Here is a 27,492-nt window from a genome sequence, read left to right on the forward strand (position 1 = left end):
ATGCCACCTCTCCAATTCTTCTTTCTCTCTCTCATCTTCCTTGGGCCATCTCTTTCTTTTCATTCCAGACAGCTCTGCAGAAGTTCATCCAACCCCACCCGTTTAACTACTCAATATCCAGTTATGCCTTACCAATCTATACCGAACCAACCAGTCTCCCTAACAGCAGATTATACTTCCAGTATCACTACATGTGACACAATCACAGTACACAAAAAACCAACGTTCTATTTAGCCTCTTTCTTGAGGGGAAAATCTGACTAAATGACTCTATATCTAGACTAGAGTATACAGTCCTTGGATTCAAGTTGGATATGGGTTATGGCTCTGAGCTCATGAGGCCACAGTCCCTGAGGTGCAGAGCCCTACCTGCCCCCTAGGCAGGGGAAGACACCCAGGGACAGGAAGCAGTCATGAGAGCTCAGAGAAGACCTCCCAGGACAAGATGGCGTCTGAAACCACTCAAAGTTCTATTAAACACAAGATTATTTATATGTAATAATTACTTCATGCACCTTCACTTATTTGTCTAAATATATACCCCTGTAAGTGTGGGACTCCTCCCCCCCAAAAAAAATATTGACTAGAAAGTATGGTATTGTTAATTCAAAAAAGAGTAATTTTTGAAGAAGTCTTTATTGCTAAGGCTGCTGCTACTAAATCTTCTAGTTTACAAGCATAGGAGTTGTGAGTGTGTGAGCAGGGCAATGGGATGTGGTGATTAGGGCAAAAATACACAGACTGAGTGTTAAGTTATGGATAAGTGATCAATTTCAGTGATTCTAGGCTATGTTTTGGGTGTACTCAGGGGGTTAAAGCTCGTTAAGATACCACATGAAACTCGCAAGTACATATCCATTACCGTAGTTAATAATTACACAATTTATCAATCTGGAGAAGGCCACTTCAGTCAGAAAGACCAATACAACCATAATCCTTTATCTTCAGCATGGTCAGAGTCTGATGAATGGGTCAAAGATTTCTAAAACAGATGAACCTATCAGCAGGCTTTGTCTTTGCAGAACATTGCAACAAAAATGCTAATTACAAAATGTAAGTGGTTAAACGAAAGTGCTTTCTCCATCTTATTACCAACCTAAGAAACTCACTGTTATAACGCCTTTCCAGGTCTATTTCACGAAAAACACTAAGTGTCATAAAGTTACTCACTAGCATCAAATGATAAAATGAAGAGGCAGCATAGGATTGTGATAAAAGCATGGGTTTTGGACCAAGCCAGACATGGGTTAAAACTCTACTCTCCAACTTACTAAAAATGCAAACTTGAAATTGTTGAAGTGAGGTGACGGTTCCACGAGGTTCATTATACTATTCTTTCTATTTCTATACATATCTGAAAACATCCATAATAAAAAATTAAATTTCTTTCTATGTCAAGTAAGAATTAAGTTTATCTGTCAAATGAGAATATGATCAATCGCTTCTTAAAGTTATGAGAAGGGCACAGAGCACTTACTCAACAAAGGTTGGAGTCCTCAACCTCGGAAACTCTATACACACACTTGGAGACACAAACAAAAACCAACCCATTATATTTCCTTGAAGGTTTTTGTTTTTTGTTTTGTTTTGTTTTTGTTTTTCCTTGAGGAAGATTAGCCCTGAGCTAACATCTGCTACCAATCCTCCTCTTTTTGCTGAGGAAGACTGGCCCTGAGCTAACATCTGTGCCCATCTTCCTCTACTTTATATGTGGGACGCCTGCCACAGCATGGCTTGACAAGCAGTGCCATGTCCGCACCCGGGATTTGAACCAGCGAACCCTGGGCCACCAAAGTGGAATGTGTGAACTTAACCGTTGCGCCACCGGGCCGGCCCAAAGGTTTTGTTTTTAATGTGTATTTTTACAAGATTGTAATCATAAAATTGAAATAATTTTGCATTCTGTTTCAATCCATATATGGCCACCCTTTTACGTCAATCTATAATCTTCCTAATCATTTTTAATGCTAGCCTAATACTTTAACGATGAATCTAATTTCATTAAGCATCACTCTCTAACTCATTACTATGTCTCTAACTTGTCACTATTATAGCCATTGCTGCAATAAATGATTTGGGGCATTTAGCATTATTTCTTTCAATTATTTTCTTGTGATAAACTCCCAGGTCTGGAATTATTGGGTCAAAAATATGTACTTTGTTATGGCTTTTAATACTTATTATCATGTCATTTGCAAAAGAACTGGACAGTTTATAAAGCCACAAACAACGCTGAGAGTTCCAGTCTTACCACAGCTTTGTTAGCATCTTAAAAAGCAATTTCACTAGTAAGGGTCCTAAGTACTTTCCTGTTGCTTCATTTGCAATTCCCCGGTTATTTCCAAATGAAAAAACAGTAAATTTTAAATTACACTTGGATTAACATCCTTAACATATGAGGAGTAGGCAAGCATGTGCACACACCCACACGCAAAGTAATAGAAAAATGGGTTAAGAAGATAAGCAGGTATATACCACAGAAAAAAATAACAGGGTTCAAAACGCTAAAAAGATTCATGCTCCGAGAAAAATCTGTAAGTTAATGAGAAAACATTTCTACCTATCAAACTGCAAAGTTTCATTAAAAAGATACAAGGGGGCAGGAATGACTCATAGCGCCAGGAGTTCAAACTAGCAAAACCTTTCTGGAGGGCAATACGATAATGTATGTCGAAGGTCTTACAATTCTACCTGTTGGCCCTACAATTATACTTTCAGGAATTTAACCAAAAGCAAAAAACATCATATAAACTCTCATAGATCTTGCTACCAGGATGTTCATAGTAGTATTGTGTATAATATTAGAAAAGTAAGGAAAATATGCATTGATGGAGGGCTGGTTAAATACATCATGTCAGATCCACACAAAGGCAAACTATATATACAGCCATTTAAAATCATGCAGAACATATAATATCATTAAAAAATTTTCTTCAATATACTAATATGTAAAACAAGGAGACTATAGAAAATCATATATGGAAAGATTTTATTTTATATTAAAAAATAGTATTCAGTTTACCACTATTTACCTTGAAGTTAGAAACCATTTCTTCTCCTATATAAAAAAATTATGTGGGGGCCGGCCTGGTGGTACAGTGGTTAAGTTCACACGCTCCACTTCAGCAGCCCGGGGTTCACTGGTTCGGATCCCGGGTGCGGACATGGCACCACTCATCAAGCCATCCTGTGGCAGGCATCCCACATATAAAGCAGAGGAAGATGGACACGGATGTTAGCTCAGGGCCAGTCTTCCTCAAGCAAAAACAGAATGATTGGCAGTGGATGTTAGCTCAGGGCTAATCTTCCTCAAAAAAAAAAAAAAAGTGATCTCCATAGTAACTGATAGACATGGTGGTAAAAAAGAAATAGTTCTTTTATTCTTTAACCTCATTTAATCGATCCAATTTATCTTAATTCATTGTGCTAAGCAATAACACTGAGTACTAACAATCCATGTACTATTCATGCTGAACTCTTCACTCTTAAGAATACTCTTAAGAATAGCTACTAAATGCTAGTATCTGAATTTCCTATTTAAAATGATAGAACGCTGGTGCATTTTATGGGATTTGTGAGAGGATATAAGATATATTCTTTGTCCCTCAAGAACAAAACCAACAGACGTTGAAAGCTATCATTCATCCTTGTCACTGAAGTCACAGCTTCTAAAACAACCCTGTGAGTGGACAAGAGATTTCTTAAATCTCCCTGCACGAGTTCTGATTTCCTCTGCAACAGTCTCCAGTCTTCACGCGAGAAAGTGCCATTCTGTGCCATTCTGTCCTCATCACGGCCCCAGGTGCCCTCAGGTTATTCAGGGCAGGGCGCTTCAGTCCCGCCTGCCATCCAGGGGGAACTTTTCCCACCCGCACCATGTTCCAGGCACTTGCCTTCTCCCAGGAAAGTCCAAGCATTTGAACAGGCAGTGGACCTTAATCTAGCTGCTTTTGTGCCGTAAGAATAGAGAGACCACACATTCCGATTTGCCTGGAGCAGTCCAAGTTTAAGCATGCTATCCTCGTGTCTCCCTTTTCGCTCTTACAACTGTCTCTGTTTGGAGATAAATTACATAGTCATCCTAGTTACGAAGCACATAAATATACGAATAAACGTTCTGTGAGTAAAGAGTGTGTCTCCTGATCCATTTTATCTGAAACGTTATAATAACAGTCAGGAACTTGAGAGGTAGAGGGAAACATTCTGTTCAGTTTTCCTATTAAAAATCCTTAAATAACAATGAAATACTAATTGAAATAAGGCTGAACTGTACCTAAAAATTATAATACGCGTTTGAGAATCTCAAGACACAGATAAATAAATGAGGTAGAAAAGAGAATTAACCTGTTTGGCAACGAAGGGGGAAAAAGAGAGTCTGGGTCAGGTTCTGGGTAACAAAGCTGCAGACAACAGTAGAAAACTTTGGGGATCCAGTCTTGCCAGAAAATGTCTCAACTTGTCCAGGGTTCACCCCTTCTGAGGAAGGTCAAAGGAGAAGTCCTAAAGGCTCACACTTCACCTTCCCTCTCCCCCACCACCTGTTATCAAAAGGACAGAACTTGAAGACTAGCAACCATGACCTCATAGGCATAAGGTGGGTCCAGGGTCTGCCTGCCAAACCCCGTGCTGGCTTTCATCTCCACCCACCCCACAAAAAAGAGGAAAGACAACAAAGAAAATTAAGGGAAAAAACTCTGCTCCTTAAGCCCTGATATACCTTTGTAAAAAGTCATACTCATCTCAGCAAATGGCAACTCCATTCTTCCAGTTCCGCAGGCCAAAACTCCTGGCGTCCTCTCTGATTGCTCTCTTTTTCCCATACTTCCCATTTGTCATCAAATCCTTTCAGCCCTGCCTTTGAGACGGATTCAGACCCTGACCCATCTTCCCCACCCTCCCCTGCTACTGCTCTGGTTCAGATCACTGTCCTCTGAATTATCTGCCACGGCCTCCTGGTTGGTTTCCCTTCTCCAGCTCCTTGTCCCTCAGAAAACTGAAGTGTACGAAAGTGAAGGAACTTGCCCCAGGTCAAACGGCCTGTAGGTGGAGGAGCCAGGACGGAACGCAGGAACCCAAACAGCGCAGGCTGAGCTCTGGACTGCACACCACACCACACTGTCTCTCTGGATCTTGTCTTTGCACCACTGTAGAGCTAGAATCCCAGCTAGGACTCCACCAGAGTCAAACGAAACGTACTCACAAAGCACTGACTTATCCAGAGAGGTACAAAAAGAACAAAACTTCAACAGAAAGGAGCCTCCCTATCAAAGAACGTTCACTAAAAACTTAATAAAGAGGCGAATAACGAATAGCTTTGAAGAGGACATCTCTCTCCTTTAATTCTTGCTCCCTTCCTATCTGACACATTCTCTCTCTTCTCCACCACCCCCACCCCCGCCACTGTGTCTGTCTCTCTCTCTCTTTCTGTCTGTCTGTCTCTCCTCCCTCCCTCTCTCTATTTTATAATCATAATGGGATGCTAAGCTTCCAAAAACTTAAATATTCAAATTTACCTGTTGCTTAGCAAGTTAAAATACGGACTAAATGTAACAAACTACAGGACACAGAGCTACCTCCCTCACCTAAACCCTACCATTCTCTTCCTTTCCCTTCTAATATCCCAAAGGACATCTCGGCCCCTTTGTACATTTGCTGCTCTCTTGGCCTTAAACACTCTTCCCCTAGACTCTCGTTTCTATTTTTTAAAATCTGAAGTATAATTAAACATTCAAGAAGAGACACAGGTCTTAAGAGTTCTGTGCAATGACTACTGACAATTGTCTACACCCATGTAAGCGTCACCCAAAACAAGATACAGAACACTGGACCTCCGGAAGTTCTCTGCTGCCCCTTCCCAGCTTCCCTCCCTCTCCAACCCATAATGATTTTCTGATTTCTATCACTCTAGGATAGCTTTGCCTTTTCTTGGACTTCATATAAACCATACAGTATATGCTCATTAATGTCTAGTGTCTTTTGCTTCCTGATGAAAATCACAGCTGCCCCAGGGAAAGAAGCCCAGGGCGTCCTGGCCTACATGCCGATCTATATCTTCCTCCGGGAAGCACAGGACGTCCTGACCTGATTCAACCTGACTTGCAGCCAAAGTTATAGGACCACCCGATAACCAGACCCCACCTGCGCTGATACCATTTTAAAGGCTTTTTTACATGATCTTTCCTTTGTCTTGTAAAGAAGTAACTCACATACCTATGCCTTATAAATTTAGCCCTGCCCTTAATCCATTGCAGCTCTTCACTGCCCAGGGGTCCCGTCCCCGTGCTTACAGCCCTTCACTGCCCAGGGGTCCCGTCCCCATGCTTACAGCCCTTCACTGCCCACGGTCCCGTCCCCGTGCTTACAGCCCTCCACTGCCCATGGGTCCCGTCCCCGTGCTTACAGCCCTCCACTGCCCATGGGTCCCGTCCCCGTGCTTACAGCCCTCCACTGCCCATGGGTCCCGTCCCCGTGCTTACAGCCCTCCACTGCCCAGGGGTCCCGTCCCCGTGCTTACAGCCCTCCACTGCCCATGGGTCCCGTCCCCGTGCTTACAGCCCTCCACTGCCCATGGGTCCCGTCCCCGTGCTTACAGCCCTCCACTGCCCATGGGTCCCGTCCCCGTGCTTACAGCCCTCCACTGCCCATGGGTCCCGTCCCCGTGCTTACAGCCCTTCACTGCCCACGGGTCCCTTCCCCATGCTTACAGCCCTTCACTGCCCAGGGGTCCTGTCCCTGTGCTACTCCATGCTATTCTCTGAATAAAGGAGCACTACTACTAGACCTTGAGAGTCCAAGAAATGTTTCTTTCGACTCCTCGGCTTGCCAAGCTCGCAAGCTCACATCACTTACCACAATGTTTTGAGATTCATCTGTGTTGCTGGATGTGTCAGTTGTTGGGTACTGTGAATACACCACAGTTTGTTTATCCATTTTCCTGCAGATGGACATTTCAGCTGTTTCCAGTCTGGGGCTATTATGAATAAGACTGCTACGGACATTCTTGAATTGACAATTTTCTGAACATACGTTTTCATTTCCCTTCATCAGATATCTAGCAGTGGAACTGCCAAATCATAGTGTCAAATAAAAATGGCAAGCAATAGGATATATTGGAACATATGAGGAAGCCATTTGGTGTAAACCTAATTCCGCCTGACCTTGTCTTTCCAAAAGGGCCTGACCGAGGCCGTTGAGCATGCATTGTATATCTGTTTTAGAGATTCCCTATGGCAAGAGCAAAAGGCCCTTGAGATAAAGGTGCAACTTCCCTCCCCCTCCCAACATTGGCGTCTCCTTAAGGATTAAGCATCTTTCCTTAGGCTAGAAACTGATTGCTGCGCTCACCTGTGACCACCCAGCTCGAGACAATAGACTTGCCTCCTGCTACACCCACCAAGATAGCAAACCCACTACCTGCTGTGTCCATCAAGTGCTGTGCAGACAGGGCAATCTTGTGACTATTGTGGGGGGGACATTTCAACCATATGTGAAACACCCTCTTTGAGGGTATATAACCGCCCTATGTACCCCTACATCTTTGGAGTGCTCTGTTCCTTTGTGGAAAGACTCTCCCGGGTTATAATCCTCAGATTTCAGCTCAGAATAAACTCACCCAAATTTTCATTTACAGATTGGTTATGGATTATTTTCGTCGACAATAGGATAGATATATGTTTAACTTCAAAAGAAACTGCCAAAGAGTTGTCCAAAGTAGCTGTACCATTTTGCACACCCACCAGCAACGAATGAGCTCCAGCTGGGCTGGAATGATGAACAGAATATGGTGGCAGTGGTGGCACGTGACTCCCAAGACTTTGTCACAAAAGGCAATGCCACTTCCTCTTTGTGCTCACTCTTGGATCACTTGCTCTGAGGGATGCCAGCTGCCTTGTTATGAGGCCACTCAAGCAGCCCCACGGACACGCTCAGGTGGTGAAGAACTTAGTCTCCTGCCAACGGCTGGTGAAGCACTGAGACCTCTGGCCAACAGCCATGGGAAACGAGTTCTCTCAGAAGAGGATTCTCCAGCCCAGTCAAGGCCTCAGGTGACTGCACTCATGTTTAACATCTTGACGACAACCTCACGAGAGACTGTGCCAGAATTACCCAGCTGAGATCCTCCTGAGTTCCTGACACTGAGTCACTGTAATGTAACAGATAGTTCTTGCTTCAAGCCACTTGGTATTAGGAAATTTGTTATGAAGCTGGAGATGATACATAAGTTGTATAGGTTTTGCTTTTACATTTTAGATATAAGATTCATTGCAAGTTAGTTTCTGGTTTTGGAGTGAATTGAGGTGGTGGCTCATTGTTTTCCACACAGATATCAAGTTAAAGCATTATTTGTCTGTCCTTCTCCCATTGGATTGACATGGCACTTTGGTGGGAAAAGGTAAGAGTCTATTTCCCAGATCTCTGTTATGTATCATTGATCTACGCGTGTCTATCCTGACACCAACACCACTGTCTTGATTACTGTAGCTTTAAGGAAAATCCTGACATCAGCAACCAAAAGGCCTCCAACTCTGTCTTTTTCAAAATTCTTTTGGCTATTCTTAGTCTTTCGCATTTCGATAAATTTATAGAATCAGCTTATCCTATTCCTTCAAACAAAGCCTACTAGGATGTAAATGAAGATTGCATTGAATCCAGAATTCCACCTTAACAATGCTGAGTCTTCCAATCCACGAATACGGAATATCACCATTTACTTAGGTCTTTTTTTTTTAACTTACATGAACAACGTTTTCTACCATTCTGTGTTAAGAGCATATCCTTAGTTAGATTTATTCATAAGCAGTTGGTATTTTTTTCATGCTATTGGAAATGATAGATTTTATTTCCATTTTCAAATTGTTCATTGCTGGTATACAGAACTACAAATGATATTTGCATACTGATTTTGCTAAATTCACTTATTAAAATTGTTTTTGTAGATTCCATAGGGTTTCCTATGTGTACAATCACATCACACGAAAATAAAAGGTTTGCTTCTCTTCTAATTTTTATGCTTAACTATTTTCTTTTTCTTGGCTTATTATACTTTCTAGGACCACTAGTTCAATGCTGAATAGAAGCGGTGAAAGAGAAATATATACCTATATTATTGCTTTAAACTCTGTAGGACCCATAGGGGAGGTTGGCAAATGTTTTCTATAACAGGTCAGAAAGCAAATATTTTAGGCTTTGCAGGCCATGCAGTCTGTCACAAGTAGTCTACACTGTGGATGTAGCAGGAAAGCAGTCACAGATAACATATACAAATGAGCATGGCTATGTTCCAATAAAACTCTATGATCACTGAAATTTGAATTTCCTATTACTTTCACATATCATAAAAGATGAGTCTCCTTTTGATTCCTCTTCAGCGATTTTAATATGTAAAAACCATCCCCAGGTCACAGGCCACACAAGAACAGGTGATGGGCTGGACGTGACCCACAAAAGAAGCTTGCTGATCTCTGGTCTAGACCAGAGACCTTTCTTCTTTTCTAATATAAGCATTCAATGCAATAAGTTTCCCTCCAAATACTATTTTAACTGCATTATTATTCGTATCATTTCTTCTTTGTATTATTTTTTAGCCACTGCTATAGGATTTTCAATGTACATCTTTAACTTAACACAATCTTCAAATAATATACCACTTAACCTAGTCTAAGAACCTTACAACAGCATTCTTCCATTTCCCTCCTCCTAATCTCTGTGCCATTTTTGTCATACATTTTATTTATACATTATAAACCCCAAAGTATGCTGTGACTATTTTTAATTTATACAATTAATTATCCTTTAAAGAGCTTAAAAATAATGAAAATCTCTTTAATATATACCCATATAGTTGCTACTTCTGGAACTCTATGTACACATTCAAGTTTCCTTCTGGTACCATTTTCCTTCTGACTGAAGAACTTCCTTTACCATTTTATGCAGTGCAGATCTGCTGGTAATAAATTCCCTCATCTTCATTAGTCTGAAAGAAGTCTTTATTCCTTAAAGATATTTTTACTAAGAATAGAACTCTAAGGTGACAGCTTTTGTTTTTCTTCCAGGACTTTGAAGAGTTTGCTCCGTTGTCTGCTGGCTTGTATAATTTTAAATCTTGCTTTTGTTCCTCTTTAAGTAATGCATCTTTCTTCCCTCCGATTACTTTTAAGAATTTCTTTTTATCACTGAGTTTCAGCAATCTGATTACAATGGACCCAGGTATGATTTTATTTATGTTTATTCTGCTTAGGGCTCACTGAGATCCTTGGATCTGACGGTTTGTGGTTTTCTTCAGATTTGGAAATTTTTATTCACGATTTCTTCAAATAATTTTTCTGCTCACCCGCTCCTTCTTTTCCGGGACTCCAATTATACATTTATTAGACAACTTGATATTGTCCCACAGGTTACTGATGTTCTATTAATTTTGTTTCAGTCTTTTTTTCTCTTTGCACTTCCCTTTGGATAGCTCCTATTGCTGTTTCTAAAAGTCCAATCATGTTTTCTTCTGCAGTTTCTAATCTGCTGTTAATCCCATCCAATGTTGTTGTTTTTTTTATTTTGTATATTGTATTTTTCATCTCTAGATGTTCCATTTGAGTCTTTTTTTCTACCACTTATTTCTATCCTTATCACGCTCATGTTTTCTTGTACCTCCTTGAATATATGGAGCACATTTATAATAGTTGTTTTAACATCCTTGTCTGATAATTCTATCATCAGGAATTTTTCTGATTTAGGTCTCTTTCAATAGATTGATTTTTCTCCTGGTTATGGGTCATTTTCCTGTTTTATCTGTATGCCTAGTAATCTTTTATTTGATACTGGACATTTTAATTGCTGGGTACTGGTTTTTACTGTATTCCTTTAAAGAGTATTGGACTTAGTTTTGGCACACAGCTGAGTTACTTGCAATCAATTTGATACTTTCAAAACTTGCTTTTATGCATTGTTAGGGTGGGTTTAGAGAGGCCTTTAGTCTATGGCTAATTGAATCCCTCTCTAAGGTCTCTAGCCAATGCCCCATGTAGGAAACAGTCTCTCCACTATACCTAGTAGACACACAGTCCACTCCCAGCACTGTGTGAGCCCCTGGAATTGTTCAACTTACTGATTTCCAGCGTGACTTTCCCCAGCACTGTGGAGTTGCATACTTTGCATGTGTGGATGAATATTCAACAAAGGATTTGAGAAGACCCTTCTATAGCTCTCCAGCAATCTCTCAGTTCTATAAATTTCACTGCAGTGCCCTCTGCTCCAGTTTCTAGCCCACAAGTTCTAGTTGCCTGAGCTTCTACAGATTCTCCCAGGCTCTACTCGGGTTTCCCTACTCTGTACTGCAATCCGGCCAATGTCTCAAAACAGTTGTTTCATATACTTTTATCTTGTTTTCTAGTTGTTTACAGGAGGAGGACAATTTTCATAGCGGTTAATTCTGCATTGGCAGATGTGCTGTTTTTATAGCATCTCTCTTTGTGTTATTTTTTAGAGGTTGCTCTAGAGATTAAAATGTGCACCTGAAGTTATTACAATCTATCTTCAAATAAGAGTATACTAATTCAGAGTGTATGGACCTTATGACAGGATAATTCCATTTCCCTCCTTTCGAATTCTCATGGTTTTATACTCTACTTCTATATATGGTGTAAACCCCATATATATTAACATTTTTGCTTTAAACAGTCAACAGTCTGTGTGTGTATATTTTAGGTGAAGGTACACAAAAAGTTTTCTCTATATTTATGCAGATATTTATCATTCCTGGTGTTCTTCACTCTTTTCTGCAGACCCAAGGTTCCATCTGGTCTGTTTTGTCTTTAGCTCGTGAAACATTTTTCAGTATTTCTTGGCAGTGCAAATTGGCTAAAAAAATATTGTTTCACTTTTTAATCTGTCTGAAAATATCTTTGTTTTTCCTTTATTTTCATGGGCTGCTTCCACTGGATATAGAATTCTAGGTTGAAAGGTTTCTTTTTCTTTCAGCACTTTTATGGATGTCATTCCATCATCTTCAAGCCTCCATTTTTTCTGGGGAGTATTTAGCCATAATTCATATTATTATTATTCTCATGTATTTAAGGTGTCTTTTATTCTTCTGTTGGTTGTAAGATCTGCTGTTTAGTTTTCAGCAGTTTGATTATGATGTGCTCTGGTCTGGGATTTTTTTTTTATTGGTTGGTTCGTGTTTGGGTTTTTTTGTATTTAATCTACTCATTGAACTTCTTGAATTTGTGAGCTGATGTCTTTCACCAACTTTAGACATTCTTGACCATTGTCTCTTCAAACATGTCTTCCGCATTCTCTTCTCTCTTTCTGAAACTCCAATTACACATGTGTTAGACTATCTGATATTATCTCCCAGCTCTGTGAGCTCTTCTCCACCCCTCGTCTACTCCTGGTCCTCCTTGTTTACCAGCCTGGAAATGTTCTGTCAACAGGTCTTCACATTCACTGATCCTTTCTTCTTACATGTTGAGAAGCTCTTACGCCCATGTAATGCATTCTTCATTTCTAATATTGTATTTTTCATTTCTAGAATTTTGATTTGGTTCCCTGGTATAGTTTCCATCACTCTGCTGAAAATCCCCATCTTTTCCTGCACTAGATCCTGTAGCATTTTTTTTTCATAGTTACCTTTAAAACCATGTCTGATAATTTCACCATCTGGATTATTTCTGGGTCTCTCTCTACTGACTGTTTCCTTTCTTAACGTTTGGTCACATTTTCTTGTAATTTTTTATTATAAGCCAGACAGTTTGCATCAAAACACATTAGTGATTGAAGTAATTTTGGAAAGAGACATGACCCTTCTGTCAGGCCACTGGAAGGGGTCTGAGTCAGTCTCACCTGTAATTCAGCCGGGTCTGGGCTTTGAGGCAGCTTTAGTTTGATTCAGTTCATCACTGGCTTCAAATATTTAGAGGGAGGGGATCAGAATTTTCACTTGAGCAGGGTCTGGGATCTGAGCCCAGGTAAGATTCCAGAGGTCTGCCTGTGCTTCACAGCTAAGCCCCAGCTTTCAAAACCATGGGAGTACTTTACACGTATCCTGGAACTGAACAATTAAGTAGACAGACAGTCAATGATGTCAGCCAGCTTTCTCACTATTGAAGTAAGAGTTTACAGATAAACAAGGGGAGGAGGTCAGAACCATCTACATGGTAATGAATTCAAGTTGGATACATCAGTATGAACTCACATTTAGTTTAATACAGATATAGACGGGTGCATATAGATACATTTATAGATATGTGAGTATACACAGACTGGTATCTGCACGTATATTTCCTGGCCTCTGTCAGCCGAAAGAGTCTACAAGCAACAACACCCCAGTAGCAATCAGCACACCTAGCATCTAGATCTTGGTTTCTCCATTCTCCAATAAAATGAACCAAGGCTCCTTCGGGAAATGGCTGATTCTAGGACTGCAGCAAAAAATCTACAAGATGAACCTGGAGCATCACGTAGTGCCAAAAAGAAAGGAAGTGCTCACAAACACACACACACACACACACACACACACACACACTGTGCGGCTATGACAAAGAGACATAGGAGCAACTGAAAGAGCTCCCAATGGCCAAAGCTGGAACAATTTCACCAACAAAACAAATAAAGTAGTAATTGGATTATAATCTCAAGTATAAAGTAAATATCCATGAGTCCATACTGAGATAAAAAATGACTGAATAAATAAGTAAAGGAGAGAGAAGAGACAAATCTCCTGCACAGGACAATTCCACATAATTTATGCAGATCCTCCGCCCCTGAGGAGGGGAACATAACTAGCCACTCCTTAAGTGTGGGCTGTGCAGAAGTGACTTCCCTGCAAGGAGTATGGTATGGAAAGAGAAAAAAAATAGTAACTTTACAGTGGAGAAACTTGACAAACATGACCTTGATGACCAGGTGATCAAGGTCAACATCAACATCGATAGGTCGTGTTGACAGTATGATGTAATGAAAATGGCACTTAAACTCTGTGGTATTCCTCCCAAACACCCAAAACCCCAGTCTAATCATGAGAGAAACATGAGACAAATACCAACAGAGGGACATTCTATAAAATACCTCAACAATACTCCTCAAAACTGTCAAAATCATCAAAAACAAGGGAAGTCTGAGGCCCGGCCGCAGCCAAAAGGAGCCTAAAAAGATACAACAACCAAATGTAATGTGGGACTCCAGAAGGGATCTGGGAACAGAAAAAGGACATTAGGTAAAAACAAAGGACATGTCAATAAAGTATGGACGTCAGTTAAAAAGAACATATCAATAGGGGCTGGCCCCGTGGCTGAGTGGTTAAGTTCGCGCACTCCGCTGCAGGCGGCCCAGTGTTTTGTTAGTTCAAATCCTGGGCACGGACATGGCACTGCTCATCAGACCACGCTGAGGCAGCGTCCCACATGCCACAACTAGAAGAACCCACAACGAAGAATACACAACTATGTACCGGGGGGCTTTGGGGAGAAAAAGGAAAAAATAAAAATCTTTAAAAAAAAAAAAAAAAAAGAACATATCAATATTGGCTCATTACTTATAACAAATATACCATACTACTGTAGGTGTGGATAATAGGGGAAACTGGGTGTGGGGTACATGGGAACTCTCCAAACTATCTTGGAGATTTTTCTATAAATCTAAAACTGTTCCAAAAAATAAAGTATATTTAAAAAACAAAACTGGGAGGTCTCTCTCTGCTTTAAGCGTGACTGCCAGGTTTTTCCTTTGCTAGAGAATTCCCTCTGCTTTCCCATCCCAGAGCTTGCTTTCTGCAGCTCAGGTGATCTCTTCCAGCCCCGGTCCCCCGCCCCAGCCTTCCTTTTGGAGGGCAGCTTCTCGACAGGGTGTGAAGACCTAAAATGGGTTAGGGGGCTTACTCTTACCTCTCCCGGCCTGTCTCAGTCCCCAGGGATGGAACGCACAGAGTGCCAGAGCGTGGGGTGGGGTAGAGGACGTCTCCAGCTCTCTCCCTGCCTTCAACCTTCCATCATGGGAGACCTAGAGCCCCTCCGTTGGGTTGCTCTCAGCTCTCTTGCTCCACTCCTTCTCCTGCCCTCAAGGCCCTGCCTTCTGAGGGTGGCTGCTGTGCATGTGCGGGAAGTTCCATGTGCCCTGGGAGGGACCCCTGTCAGCTCTACTTTGCGGGCCTGGGCTTGGGGCTTCCTACCCCTGAGCACTCAGTGAAGACCTATGGTTAAGAGCTGGAGGGTGGGTGCAGACTTGCTCTTTGGTGCAAGAAGAACTGAGGCTCCTTAGGGTTCCAGCCCATCACACCAGCCCACAGGTGGCCATTACAAGTCTGTTGACAATTTGGCTGGTCTCTCCTTTCCCGCCATCGATGGCAGATGCCTCTTCCTTGGGCCATTCTATGGACGTGGCACCACTTGGCAAGCTGTGGCAGGCGTCCCACATATAAAGTGGAGGAAGATGGGCATGGATGTTAACTCAGGGCCAGTCTTCCTCAGCAAAAAGAGGAGGATTGGCAGTAGTTAGCTCAGGGCTAATCTTCCTCAAAAAAAAAAAAGTCTTGCCAGATCTGGCAAATCCAGAGAGACAGAAAGCAGATTCCTGGCTTCCAGGGGCTGGGGGAGAGGAGGAGCAGGGAATGACTGCTTAATGGTTATGGGGTTTCTTTTAGGCGGGATAGACAATTTCTGGAATTAGATAGTGGTGATGGTTGCACAACACTGTGAATGGACTTAATGCCAGTGAATTGTACACTTCAAAGTGGTTAATAAATGTTATGTGTATTTTACCACAATAAAAAAAAATGAATAGATAAATAAATGCTTCAACAACAAAAAAAATATCTAGAAATAGGTTCTGGGCAAAGATGGACAGTTGAACATATATATTTAATTTCATTCCTTCCCAAATTTGTGCTAATAAGGTATTTTTAAGGCATGAACCAAAGTTCAAAGGCTAGAAGCAGATGGACCAACGGTAAATAACAGCAGATCCAAGAAAACCAAGAATCCTAAATTGGGAATGTGGAAAGCCGAAAACCAGCCTGACTTAGTCCACATAATTCTCAAAAGGCTCAGGAATTGGTAACAGGTGCTATCTCTAGAAATAGGGGTGAAGGGAGCACGGAATAAGAAGGCTTGGTTGAAAGCTCTGTAAGAAAGGGCTTACTCTCCCAATGCCATCCTAAATTCCACGTGGGAGGGTTCCCAGGCCTCCTCCACCAAGGCAGAATCCTAGGGGATTATTCTCTGAAGAGGATCTCTGAACACAGGGACACAAAGCACACTGTGGGAGAAGGACTTAATGCAAGGGGGTTAAGTAAACACACACACACACCGAACGCTGAACCCTCAGGCCACTCCTGTCACTCGACGCCCAGAGAACTGGCGCACAGACCTTCGCTCACCAGGCAGGAGAGTGAAAGGCTCTTCTGTGGGGAAAGCAGAAAGGAATCAGAAGCAGATATCGAGGGCTCCCGAACAAATGGCAAAGCCAAGTGACCCCACGGTGAACTCACTCACAGTCAGCAAGTACCAGAGATGTGCTCAGAGCTTCCAACCAACTCTTAGGGCCACACCTGCCGACAGCTAAGGATTGCCACTCATCTGAGGAAAGCCTCTGGCACAAAAACCAGAAAACAAAAGAGATAGAGAAAGAAAAAAAAAAAGAACTTGAAGGAAACACAGACAATGTAGGGAGAAGAAAATTTTAAAGAAAAAAAATTCTAACCCTATCATTAATATCCTTGGAGAGGTAAGAGTAGATATTCCATCTACGAAAAATAAAAATAGGATTCTTAGGGGCAGGCCCTGTGGCCCAGTGGTTAAGTTCATGCACTCTGCTTCAGGAGCCCAGGGTTCGCAGCTTTGGATCCCGGGCATGGACCTACACACCGCTCATCAAGCCATGCTGAGGCATTCCACAGAGAAGAACTAGAATGACCTATACGTAGGATATACAACTATGCACTGAGGGGTTGTGGGGAGAAAAAAAAAAAAGAGGAAGATTGGCAACAGATGTTAGCTCAGGGCCAATCTTCCTCACAGGAAAAAAAAACAAGATTCTTTTTAAAACAGCCCTTGGAAATTAAATTTAAGGAAATTTATCAAAAAGCATAAAGAATAAAGTAGATGATAAGAAAAAAATACGGAAATTGGAGGTGCAGTCAAGATAATTCAACATCTGTACAGTAGAGCCTCGAGAGGAGAAAAGAGAACAAAGATCAATGAAACAATTCAAGAAAATGTGCCAGAATGAACAATGTGAGTTTCCTAATTGAAAATACAGAACGCACACATACTGGATTAAAAAAATACACTCATAATAAGCACATCTTCTTGAAATTTCAAAACAGTGGAAACAAAGGAAAAAATCCTCCAGGCTTCCATAGATGGAGAAGCAACTTACAAGAGATGAGGAATCAGTGCTTTGGAACTTCCAGCAGCCACAGTGTGAGCGAGAAGACAACGGAACAAAATCATCAAAACTCTGAAGGAAGAAGATTCCCAATCTGAACATTATACACAGCCAAACTATTCATCCAGGTTGAGAGGAAAATAAAGGCATTTTCAGAAATGCAAAGTATCAAATAATTTGCCTCCCGCTCACCCTTTCTTCAGCAAAATGTAGGAACAAACCAAGAAAGAGAAAGACATGGGAGAGAAGAACAGAAGACCCAACACAGGAGAAAAGAAAAGAGAATTCCTAGAGGGATAGCTGGGCGCTAGGAGAAGACAGAAACTACTCCACACGGGAGCACTGCCCTGGGAGGACCTCTTCAAGATGACAATGTTGACTGAATAAAGGATGTGAAAGAAAACAGGAAATTGGGGCAGTTGGTAGAAAATTTTGAGCTGAGTTAACGATAAGGACAGAGAAAACCATATAAACAAGTTATGTTCCCAAACTGAAAACTCAAATAACATCACTTCAAAAACGTTACTTGAAAAACCCACAGGTAAATACCAAACAGCTAAGAGTTGAAAGTGGTCCCCTCTGAGAAGGGGAAATGAAGGTGCAGACTGAGAATGACTGTTTGAACAATCCCTGACAAACTACTTAACTCCTTAAACTGTACAACTTGGAAAAAAGTATTTAAAAAATGTGGAAGATGGAGAAACAGGTACAGTAGCCCCCCCTTATCCAGGGGAAATACGTTTCAAGGCCCCCAGTAGATTCCTGAAACCCCAGATAGTACCAAACTCTATATATACTCTGCTTTTTCCTATATATACGTACCTATAATAGAATTTAATTAATAAATTAGGCACAGCAAGAGTTTAACAACAATATCTTCTCTTTGGCAAATCCGACTTGCCAGCATCACTTCTCTTGTGCTTGGGAACCATTAATAAGTACAATAAGGGTGACCTGAACCCAAGCACTGCAATTCAGAGACAAGTGATCTGATGACAGCTACTAAGCACCCAAGGGGCGGGTGGCACAAGGCATGGATACCCTGGACAAAGGGATGATTCACATCCCAGGCAGGAGGGAGCAGGACAGCGCAAGATTTCATCAAGCTATTCAGAACGGCCTACAGTTTAAAGCTTAGAAATGGTTTACTTCTGGAACTTTCCATTTAATATTTTCAGACCGTTGTTGACCAAAGGAAACGGAAACCATGGACAACAAAACCGTGGATAAGAGGGGACTACTGTACCTAAGGACTTCTCAAGGACCTAAAACCCACCTTAGCAACTAAATCTGACCTGTGGACACAAAGAAGTCTAACAAAATTGTCCTGAAAAGTAAAAAAATAAAAACGAATGAGATTGAGGGAAAAAGAGCAAAAAGAGGCAACATTACTTTCATGCTACCATAACTCTTGCCAAATGCATGACATCAAGAGCAGAAACCCTTACGTTTCTGTGCTTCAGTTCCCTAGTCTGCACAGTGGGTATAATAGTCTCTCTCTTATAGGATCCTTATGAGGCTTAAAGGAGACAATGAACACCAAATGCTTACAGCAATGTTGGATATAAATATTATTAACACGGTTAATACTTTACTCTTTGTTTAAATAACTGAAATTCTTTTTGATACCAAATCATTCAATTGTCACAATGATGCTAAAGAGTTCACTTGAATGCTTACCTTGTCTACTCAAACATCGAGGCCTCCGACCCTTTCACTTACGTCTCCTAAAAAAGAGGGAGGGAGAGAAACGGTCTCATTATCCAAGAGAAACAGAAACAACAATTAATGAGAGTTGTTCATAAAGATGCGTATCATACTGCAGAACTGACTGAATCTGGAAAACTCCTCAGGCCACCATGCTTTGTCTCACACTTCACTGTGGATAATGACCACCCATTCACTCTCACTAAGCAAGTCAGCAATTAAAATGGAAAACTTTGTACCAATTAGACACAACTCAGGAACGCTGAGCCAAGCATTTTTTCCATTTCAAAATAGGTAAAGCCTCCAATTTATGCACAGATCGTGTTCTCCAAGTTCAGTTACACCTTGTTACAAAACTTGAGAAACATTTTTCCAAAGGAACAAAATTGCGAAATGAAGTTGAGATCCTGGGCAATAAGCAAAGGCCAATTTAATCCATAAGTACCCAAGAACTATGGAAAAAGACAGGGATAAATGTAACCATGTCAGGGGACTTTCAGCCACTCATTTTGTGCTCCCACAACTAGCAAACAATAGCTCTTACTGAGGGTAGGAATTGTGTCACACTGTTTCACTCATCTTTGCATCCTTATAAACATAAACAGTATGCAACAGAGTATCTGCCCTCTATCAGGAGTTTAGAACATTTATTTAATGAATGAATAACTAGAATTAAGAGCACTATTTGAACCATACTCTCCCTGTGGAGAAATGCATTACAATTTCCAACTGAAGGGACATCTTCCTTTATCTTGGCAACAAGACAGAGTTTGAACACCAAGAACAATAAAGTGTGGGCAGAGATTCCATCTATCTAACAACCATTCCTCCTAGAAATGACATTGTGGTCACAGATCCCTCATACTGTGTCTCAGTATGTATAAATCACTAAGTTGTGTTTTCATAAAAGAAAACTTGACATCAAAAATTTCCCTGATTTCTTTCCCTTTACCAATACCTTGGATAAAAATAGAGCCATCAACAGTTTATTTTGAAAGATTTTTCTCCAGTTTTATTGAGATTTGACACATAACATTCTATTAACTTAAAGAGTACAACATGATTTGATATATGTAAATATTGCAAACCGATCACCACAATAAGTTAGGTTAACATCCATCACCCTCACATAGCTACAATTTTTTTTCTTTCTTGTGATGAGAATTTTTAAGATCTACTCTCTTAGCAACTTTCAAACATGCAGTATTGTTAATTAGAGTAACCATGTAATAACTATAGTACATTCCATACCCAGAATTTATTTATCTTAAAACTGGAAGCTTGTACCTTTTGACTACCTTCACCCTTTTTCCCCATCCCACACGCCTGCCTCTGGCAACCACCATTCTGTTCTCCATCTCTATGCCTTCAGTTGTTTTAGATTCCACATATAAGTGAGATCAGACAGTATTTCTCTGTCCAACATGTAACTTAGCAAAGCACCTTCAAGGTCCATCCATGTTGTTGTAAATGGTAGGATTTCCTTCTTTTTTTTATGGCTGAAAAATATTCCATTATATATACACAACATTTTCTTCATCCATTCGTCCATCGATGGACACTTAGGTTGTTTCTATGTCTTGGTCATTGTTAATAACGCTGCAGTGAACGTGGGGGTGCAGGTCTCTCTTCAAGATAGTAATTTCATTACCCCCAGATATATACCCAAAAGCAGAATCGCTGGGTCATATGGTAGTTTTATTTTTAATTTTTTGAGGTAGATTTTTTATTTGCAGTTTCTGTACTACTTATAGTTAGTACAGAAGGTTTTCAACTACAAACTTAATAGTATGGCCCAAAAAAATGCAAAAAAAAAAACCTTATTAAAAGAGTCAATATTCAGACAAAAATCCTGATTAAAACACAATATTTCTCTAGCTGAAATGCAACTCCCTATACTTAGACATTCCAGAAGTGAAGTAGATAAAGTTATCTATACAATAACATAAATTATTTTAGGCACCAGGATAATTGCAAAAATAACTGAAAATTGAAGGTTAAAATTACAGAACTTAGTAAACAACGTATTCGATGTCCACAATGGTACTGACTTTCATATTTTAAAACCTGAGAGAAATTCACCTAAAAAAGAACTCCCTTAATTTTTCATTACTCTTAAGCAAACAACTCAATTTCCAGAATACATCCATAAAGGAATAAAGATGAATGTGGCTAGAGAGCTTCACAGAATGATTGATAATCACATTTCTTCTTCCAAACACAAAATTCAGATGGATTGTCACCTTAAGTGAGACAAGGCATGAAAAGCACGTAAACTCCAATCTAGCTTTAGAAATTACTCCATAAATATTATTTCCTTGAATACCCTTTCTTCTTTGAAATTCTATACCCCCATTGAAATTGATTCACTTTATTTCTTTATAAGGATTTTGTTTTATGTATGTTTATGAAGACTGTATAACTACTTGTTAGAAGGAATGTAGGAGGTTGAATAGTGGACAATGACTAGTGAGCACCAGCAGCAGAGCTATGGGTGGTGTCAGAGGAGAAGACAAAAGCACCTTTCTACCACCTGGCACATTAACACAGAATTCCTGGGGCCAGCCCCGTGGCCCAGTGGTTAAGTTCGCGCGCTCTGCTTCAGTGGCCCAGGGTTTCACCAGTTCGAATCCTGGGCGCAGACACGGCACCACTCATCAGGCCACATTGAGGTGGCGTCCCACATCCCCCAACTAGAAGGACCCACAACTAAAAATAGACAACTATATACCAGGTGGCTTTGGGGAGAAAAAGGAAAAATAAAATATTTTTTTTTTAAAAAGAGCTTAACTCTAACACAGTATCCCTTATACAAAGATTTTTAAGTGAGGGCTTTATGAGATGTTTTTGAAAATACTTTTACACCCAAGAAAATTAAATCATAATTAATTAAATCTATTTTGAATTTTGATTTAAGAATGTTTTCTGTAGAAAGAGCAATGCTCGGTTTTTCCGCTTTAGTAAACTACATAAGAAAATATGAAACTCAACAAGGAAAAGCACCGCAGGAACGTGCATGTGTCACTCTTAGAGACCTGTCCTATGTGACAGTAAACATCAATTCCAAGCACAGTCCAAACTTTCAGGAGAAGTAGGTGGGCGGAGGAATAAGAGAGCATAAAAAATTTGACACTATTTATAGAGTGTAGGCTTCTATTTTCATGTTTTCATTCTGAAAAGCAAATGAGGCAAACTGAGGTTTCCATCTGGCTTCCCTGAAGGGCTGGCATGAGTACTAATATTCTCAGGTTAACATTTTAATAAACTTTCATTTCCTCCAAGTACCTGAGATAGCATTAAAAATTACATAACGTCATGCAGCTGCTTTGAAAACAGCTTGGCAGTTCCTCAAAAAGTTACACATAGAGTTACCATATGCCCCAGTAATTCCATCCTAGGTATACACCAGAGAGAGCTGAAGACACACACCCACACAAAAACTTTCACCAACGTCCACAGGAGTATTATTCACAATAGCCAAAAAGTAGAAACAACCCAAAAGTCCATCAGCTGATGAGTGGAAAAACAAAATGTGGTATGTCCATACAATGGAATATTATTCAGCCATAAAAATGAATGAAGTACTGACACATGGCACAACATAGATAAACCCTGAAAACCTGCTAAGTGAAACAAGGCAGACACATAAGGCAATATACTGTATGGTTCCACTTATACAAAACACCCAGAATAGGCAAATCCACAGAGATATAAGCAGATTAGTGGCTGCCAGGGGCTGGGGAAAGCGTGAACTGGAGAGTGGCTGCTTAACAGGTATGGGGTTTCCTTTGGGGGTGATGAAAAAGTTCTGGAACTAGATAAAGGGGATGATTGCACAACATGGTGAATACCCTTAACACGGATCAAACTTTTATGTTATGTAAATTATTCCCAATTAATAAAAGAAATCCTGTATAACCAAAAATTGATGTTAATGTTTTATCAGAGAAAGGTAACTTCCAAAACAAATGTTGATTATTTGGGTTCCCCTTTAAAAACCTTATTTTTAATTCGAGAAAGTCACTATAAACATTTTCAAAACTAAACCTTTTCTATAATGCCCAATGCTATCCTCAAGCTTTTCTCTTTGTTAGGAATTCTCATAAAACTCTTAGAACCAGCTTTGTAATGCTTAGTCTGCCAGGGCAGGAAATTTTATATAATATCTAAACAATTCAAGTGAATTTTTAAATGGGCAGAATATTTTATTAAATTTGGCTTACCCATATCACACATTGAATTTAGTATGGGAGAGGAATACATTTATTTCTAATGAACAAGATCAGGAAAAAGATGCAAAACTTTTTAGATAGCAAAAGTCACCTGGTCTGCTTTAGCACTCATAAACCTATCTCTGACATCCATTTTTCAAAATTTTGATATTCAGGGCCAGCCCCACAGCGTAGTGGCTAAGTCTGGTGTGCTCTGATCGGTGGCCCGGGTTTGCAAGTTCAGATCCCAGGTGCGGAAATACACCACTCATCAGCCATGCTGTGCAGTGACCCATATACAAAATAGAGGAAGACTGGCAACAGATGTTAGTTAGCTCAGAGTGAACCTTCCTCACAAAAAAAAATTTTTTTAATTGATATTCAATAGAGAAAGGCAACGTCACAAAAAAAAAAAAAGAAGCCACGTGAAATGCAGTAACAGCCTGTTAATTTATTTAACTTCAAATACAATAGAAGATACCACTTCTGCTGAACCTGATTCTAGGCAGGGCCAAATTCAGGCACCTACGCAACAATATGCCCAATGTTTATTCACAACCCTGCTGCCTGCTCTGAACGGGATTTGAGTAGACTAGGCTCTCCATATACATGAATTAATCACGTAAATTATCCAATTCAATAGCAGTGTTAACTTAAAATAGTACCCATTTTGGGCCTATGCAAACCAAGCAATGGAACTAGATGTTTTATGCAGAAATATTATTACTCATTTCAGCCTTATGATACTTCACAGACAGGTTAAGTAACTTGCCTAAGGTCAGAACATGTTGCAAAGCCAGGATTCAAACTAATCTGCCAGACATACAATCATGTTTTTGCCAAAACATTCCAAGTGTGAGCTGCAAAGCGACTTACTTTCAGCTTAATTGGCAAACATTCATATTCTGTCTTGAATACAGTTTCTAAATGTTTAGATAATGAGAAGGAAAAAAAGAGCTTGAAAAGAACCTCACTAAAGAATGACATGAGATATCTGGGGAGACATGCAAAGCATTGTGTGCCTACTATGTGCCACTTGCTGTGCTGGCTGTTTTAAAGGCATAAATACTTAATTGTCAGAACAATCCTGGAAGGTAAATATTGGTACTTCCTTTTTTACACAAGAGGAACCTGAAGCTTAGAAGGTTCAAGAAGGGCCAAGGTTACAGAAGTTGCAAGGCACAAAGTTGGGATTGGAAACCAAATTCAGTCCACCAGTAAATATTTACTGAGTGCTTACTACGTATCAGGGCTGTAGGGGGCACTTAGAATAGAGTATTAGAGAGCACCCACATACAGCTCAAATCAAACTCATTTTCTTTTTGCTTAGCGAGTAACTCACTGTGACTCTGAAAAATCCCCATGGATCGTTTTTTAATAGCTAGCTCTATTTTAAATGATTATTCATGCTTCGGTTATATACGTTAAATACTGCTCATAAACCCCAAAAGTTGACTGCCATGAAAACTGAACAAACCTCCAGTAGTAAATGTGTAACTATAAGCAGTTCTGTCCCACATGCATAACTTCGAACATATTGCTAGATGGAGAAGACCACTTTAGAAAATACACTTCACGTGTTCTGGAGGATGATCGCAACCATTAAGCGTTCTATGAAGCGTTTGAAGGGCTGTTAGATTTTAAATGTCAACAGTGAAATTTCAAAAGGAACAGGAGAAGTCAGCACCAAAGCTGGTTTAACATTAATAATAAGTGATCTAATATATTGGTCTGTGTTTGCCCAGTCAGGTTTTGCGTATTATGTCAGTTGGAAAGCCGGAAGGCAACTGGTTTTAACTCCCCTACAACCTGTGCCACGAGAGCATCACTTTGTCAGAAACGCAGCTGATGTCAGCATAACTCTGAAACAGTTCAAATTTAAAATTGACCTTTCTTTTCTAACTATTTTCATAATTCATCCATGCTATAGAATTGAGACTACCTCCTTAGGAAAAAGAAAGAAGAATGAACATTTACTGAGAGCCTTCTATGTGCTAGACACTGCATGAATTTTCTCATTTAATGCTCATAGCCACCCTGCAAGATATTAGTCTTGTCTTTTAGAGGAAAAAACAAGTTTTGAGAAACGAAGTAACTTTTCTAAGGTCACATAGCTAGTAAAGAAGTAGGACCAAGGTTCAGACTGAGACGTCAATTATCACAACGTTCCACGGCACTGAATGCTGTCCGTTTCTTAACTTGTCAAGAAACTTTTGTAAAAAAAAAAAACAACAACAATAATATTAGAGGACAGAAAGCAGAGTAAAATAGTGGTCTGGATTATAAACTGTTTTAGTACCTCAAAAATACTGTAGGGTGATGTTGCCTTTTTAAAAATTGCTAGGAAGCTCATCGTAAAAGAGAATATAAAATGCTTGGAAGTCAAATACTAGGATTTCAAGTAGAAAAAAGTAACAAATGAATATAAAATTTAATATTATCATCAGAGAACTAAGTTTAAAAAAAAAAAAAACTAGGTCTATTCTAAAACAGTGGTGTTTTAAAAAACTGCAGATCCCCAGTGTAGGCTGGTTCAAGGCAGCACTCCCAGAATTAAGTCTATGGAAGATTAATCCCTATAAAAATAGTGAGAGACAATGCATTGCTAGAGTCAAACCAGTTTGCTTACTGGTTACAAATAGTAAGTGCGGTGCATTGAAACTCTCTGGAGCCAGGCACTCTGGGTTTGAGCCCCGGCTCTTCCACCTACCAGCCTCGCCACGTGACCCTGAGCAATGTTACTTCGCCACTCTGCACCTCAGTTTTCTCATCTGTAAAAAGGGAGAAACCATAGAAGATGGAGTTGTTGTAAAGATTAGAAAGATTAATCCATGTGGGGTTGTTAGAACAGAGCCTTAACATAATAAGTGCTCGATAAACGGGTTAAATCAGTAGGAGCGATATCATTTCTCCGAGCCTGTATTTAAAGCTGATAACAGCTGACATTCACTGAGACTCGCCAGGGGGAAAGGATACAGTGTGCAGCCTCCCCAAGTGACATGATGCGACCCCCTTTTTCACAGACCATCCCTCAAGAAAACTGGTTAAGGACTTAAAAAAAAAACCCCAAAAAACAAAAACACCATACTCTGAGAAATAAGGGAGAATTCCATCAGTTAAACAAAATCTGTTTAAAAACAAAAACAAGGTTAGTGCTTCCCGGCTGGTGAACACCTCGAGGTACTGAGAGGGTGACAGGTCCACGGAGGGTGTGGGAGCCCCGCCCCTTCCCCAGACCTCGCCCGACGCAGCTCTTCTATCTGGCTATTCCTGAGCTGTATCTCCAAACCGTATCCTAAGAATAAGCTGGTAATATCTACTTGCAGATTCCAGCACACGGATCCAGTGCCTAGAATCTGTATACACAGTGGGATGGGACATACTCCCTTTCCCATTCTCACAGTCCTCAGTGGCTTCAGGGGACCGTCTGCCTCATCACAGCAGTCATTTAATTATCCAAGATTCCATGTGAACCTTTTGAGTCACCATCCAGCCTGGAATCACTTGAATAAGGACAAGAATGTTTTCCATTATCAAAATATCGCTGTCTAGGGCTGGCTGGTGGTGTAGTGGTTAAGTTAGTATGCTCTGCTTTGGTGGCCCAGGGTTCGCAGTTTGGATCCCGGGTGCAGCCCTACACGCCACTCATCAGCCATGCTGTGGCAGTGACCCACATACAAAGTAGAGGAATACTGGCACAGATGTTAGCTCAGGGCCAATCTTCCTCACCTGAAAAAAAAAAAAAAAAAGACATGGCCATGCATCTAAGTCTCATATCCACTGTATAGACTTGAAGTCAATATTCAAGTGATGGTGTTTTTTCTCTTTGTTCTTTATGGTAACCATTTGTGAAATTTACAATCACTACTGGAAATGCCAATTGTGCTACCCTTCCATTTAGAATTTTTTCTAAGCAATATGTGTCAGGATCTTCAGAAATGCTTACAGCCTTTGATCAAACAAATCCATTTCCAAGAATCTATCCTACAGAAATAAATAAGAATACGAGATAAAACTTTAAACAAATATATATATTGCAATATTGTTTAATATTCTGGAAAATCAGAAATACTCAGAAAGTCTAATTTTAGGGGAAGGATTAAGTAAAGAGTAGTACATTAGTTGTATTATACAGTCATTAAATGATGTTTTAAAGATTATGAATAACGCTATGTGAAAAAGTGGGTTAAAATTTATGTTT

At 40.2% G+C, this 27,492-nt stretch overlaps 1 protein-coding gene across 4 annotated transcripts in view; it reads right to left on the reverse strand.

Moving 5' to 3' along the window:
* The window catches only part of SHLD2 (shieldin complex subunit 2), a 92,052-nt gene that overhangs the window by 45,866 nt on the left and 18,694 nt on the right, over window positions 1–27,492 (reverse strand). For 2 of the 4 annotated variants that reach the window (XM_070569471.1, XM_070569454.1), the window contains exon 2: window positions 19,054–19,100. Coding sequence is in view for 1 of the 4 variants with exons in the window: in XM_008519263.2 (XP_008517485.2) it covers window positions 4,718–4,820 (103 nt within the window). In the remaining 3 variants the exon portion in view is untranslated. Of the gene's footprint in view, window positions 1–3,032; window positions 3,305–4,717; window positions 4,825–19,053; window positions 19,101–27,492 lie in introns of those variants that run through there. The other 2 variants (XM_008519263.2, XM_070569463.1) reach the window with 2 other exon arrangements.

The sequence above is a fragment of the Equus przewalskii genome, chromosome 1 (assembly GCF_037783145.1).
Source record: "Equus przewalskii isolate Varuska chromosome 1, EquPr2, whole genome shotgun sequence".
NCBI classification, from domain to species: Eukaryota; Metazoa; Chordata; class Mammalia; order Perissodactyla; family Equidae; genus Equus; species Equus przewalskii.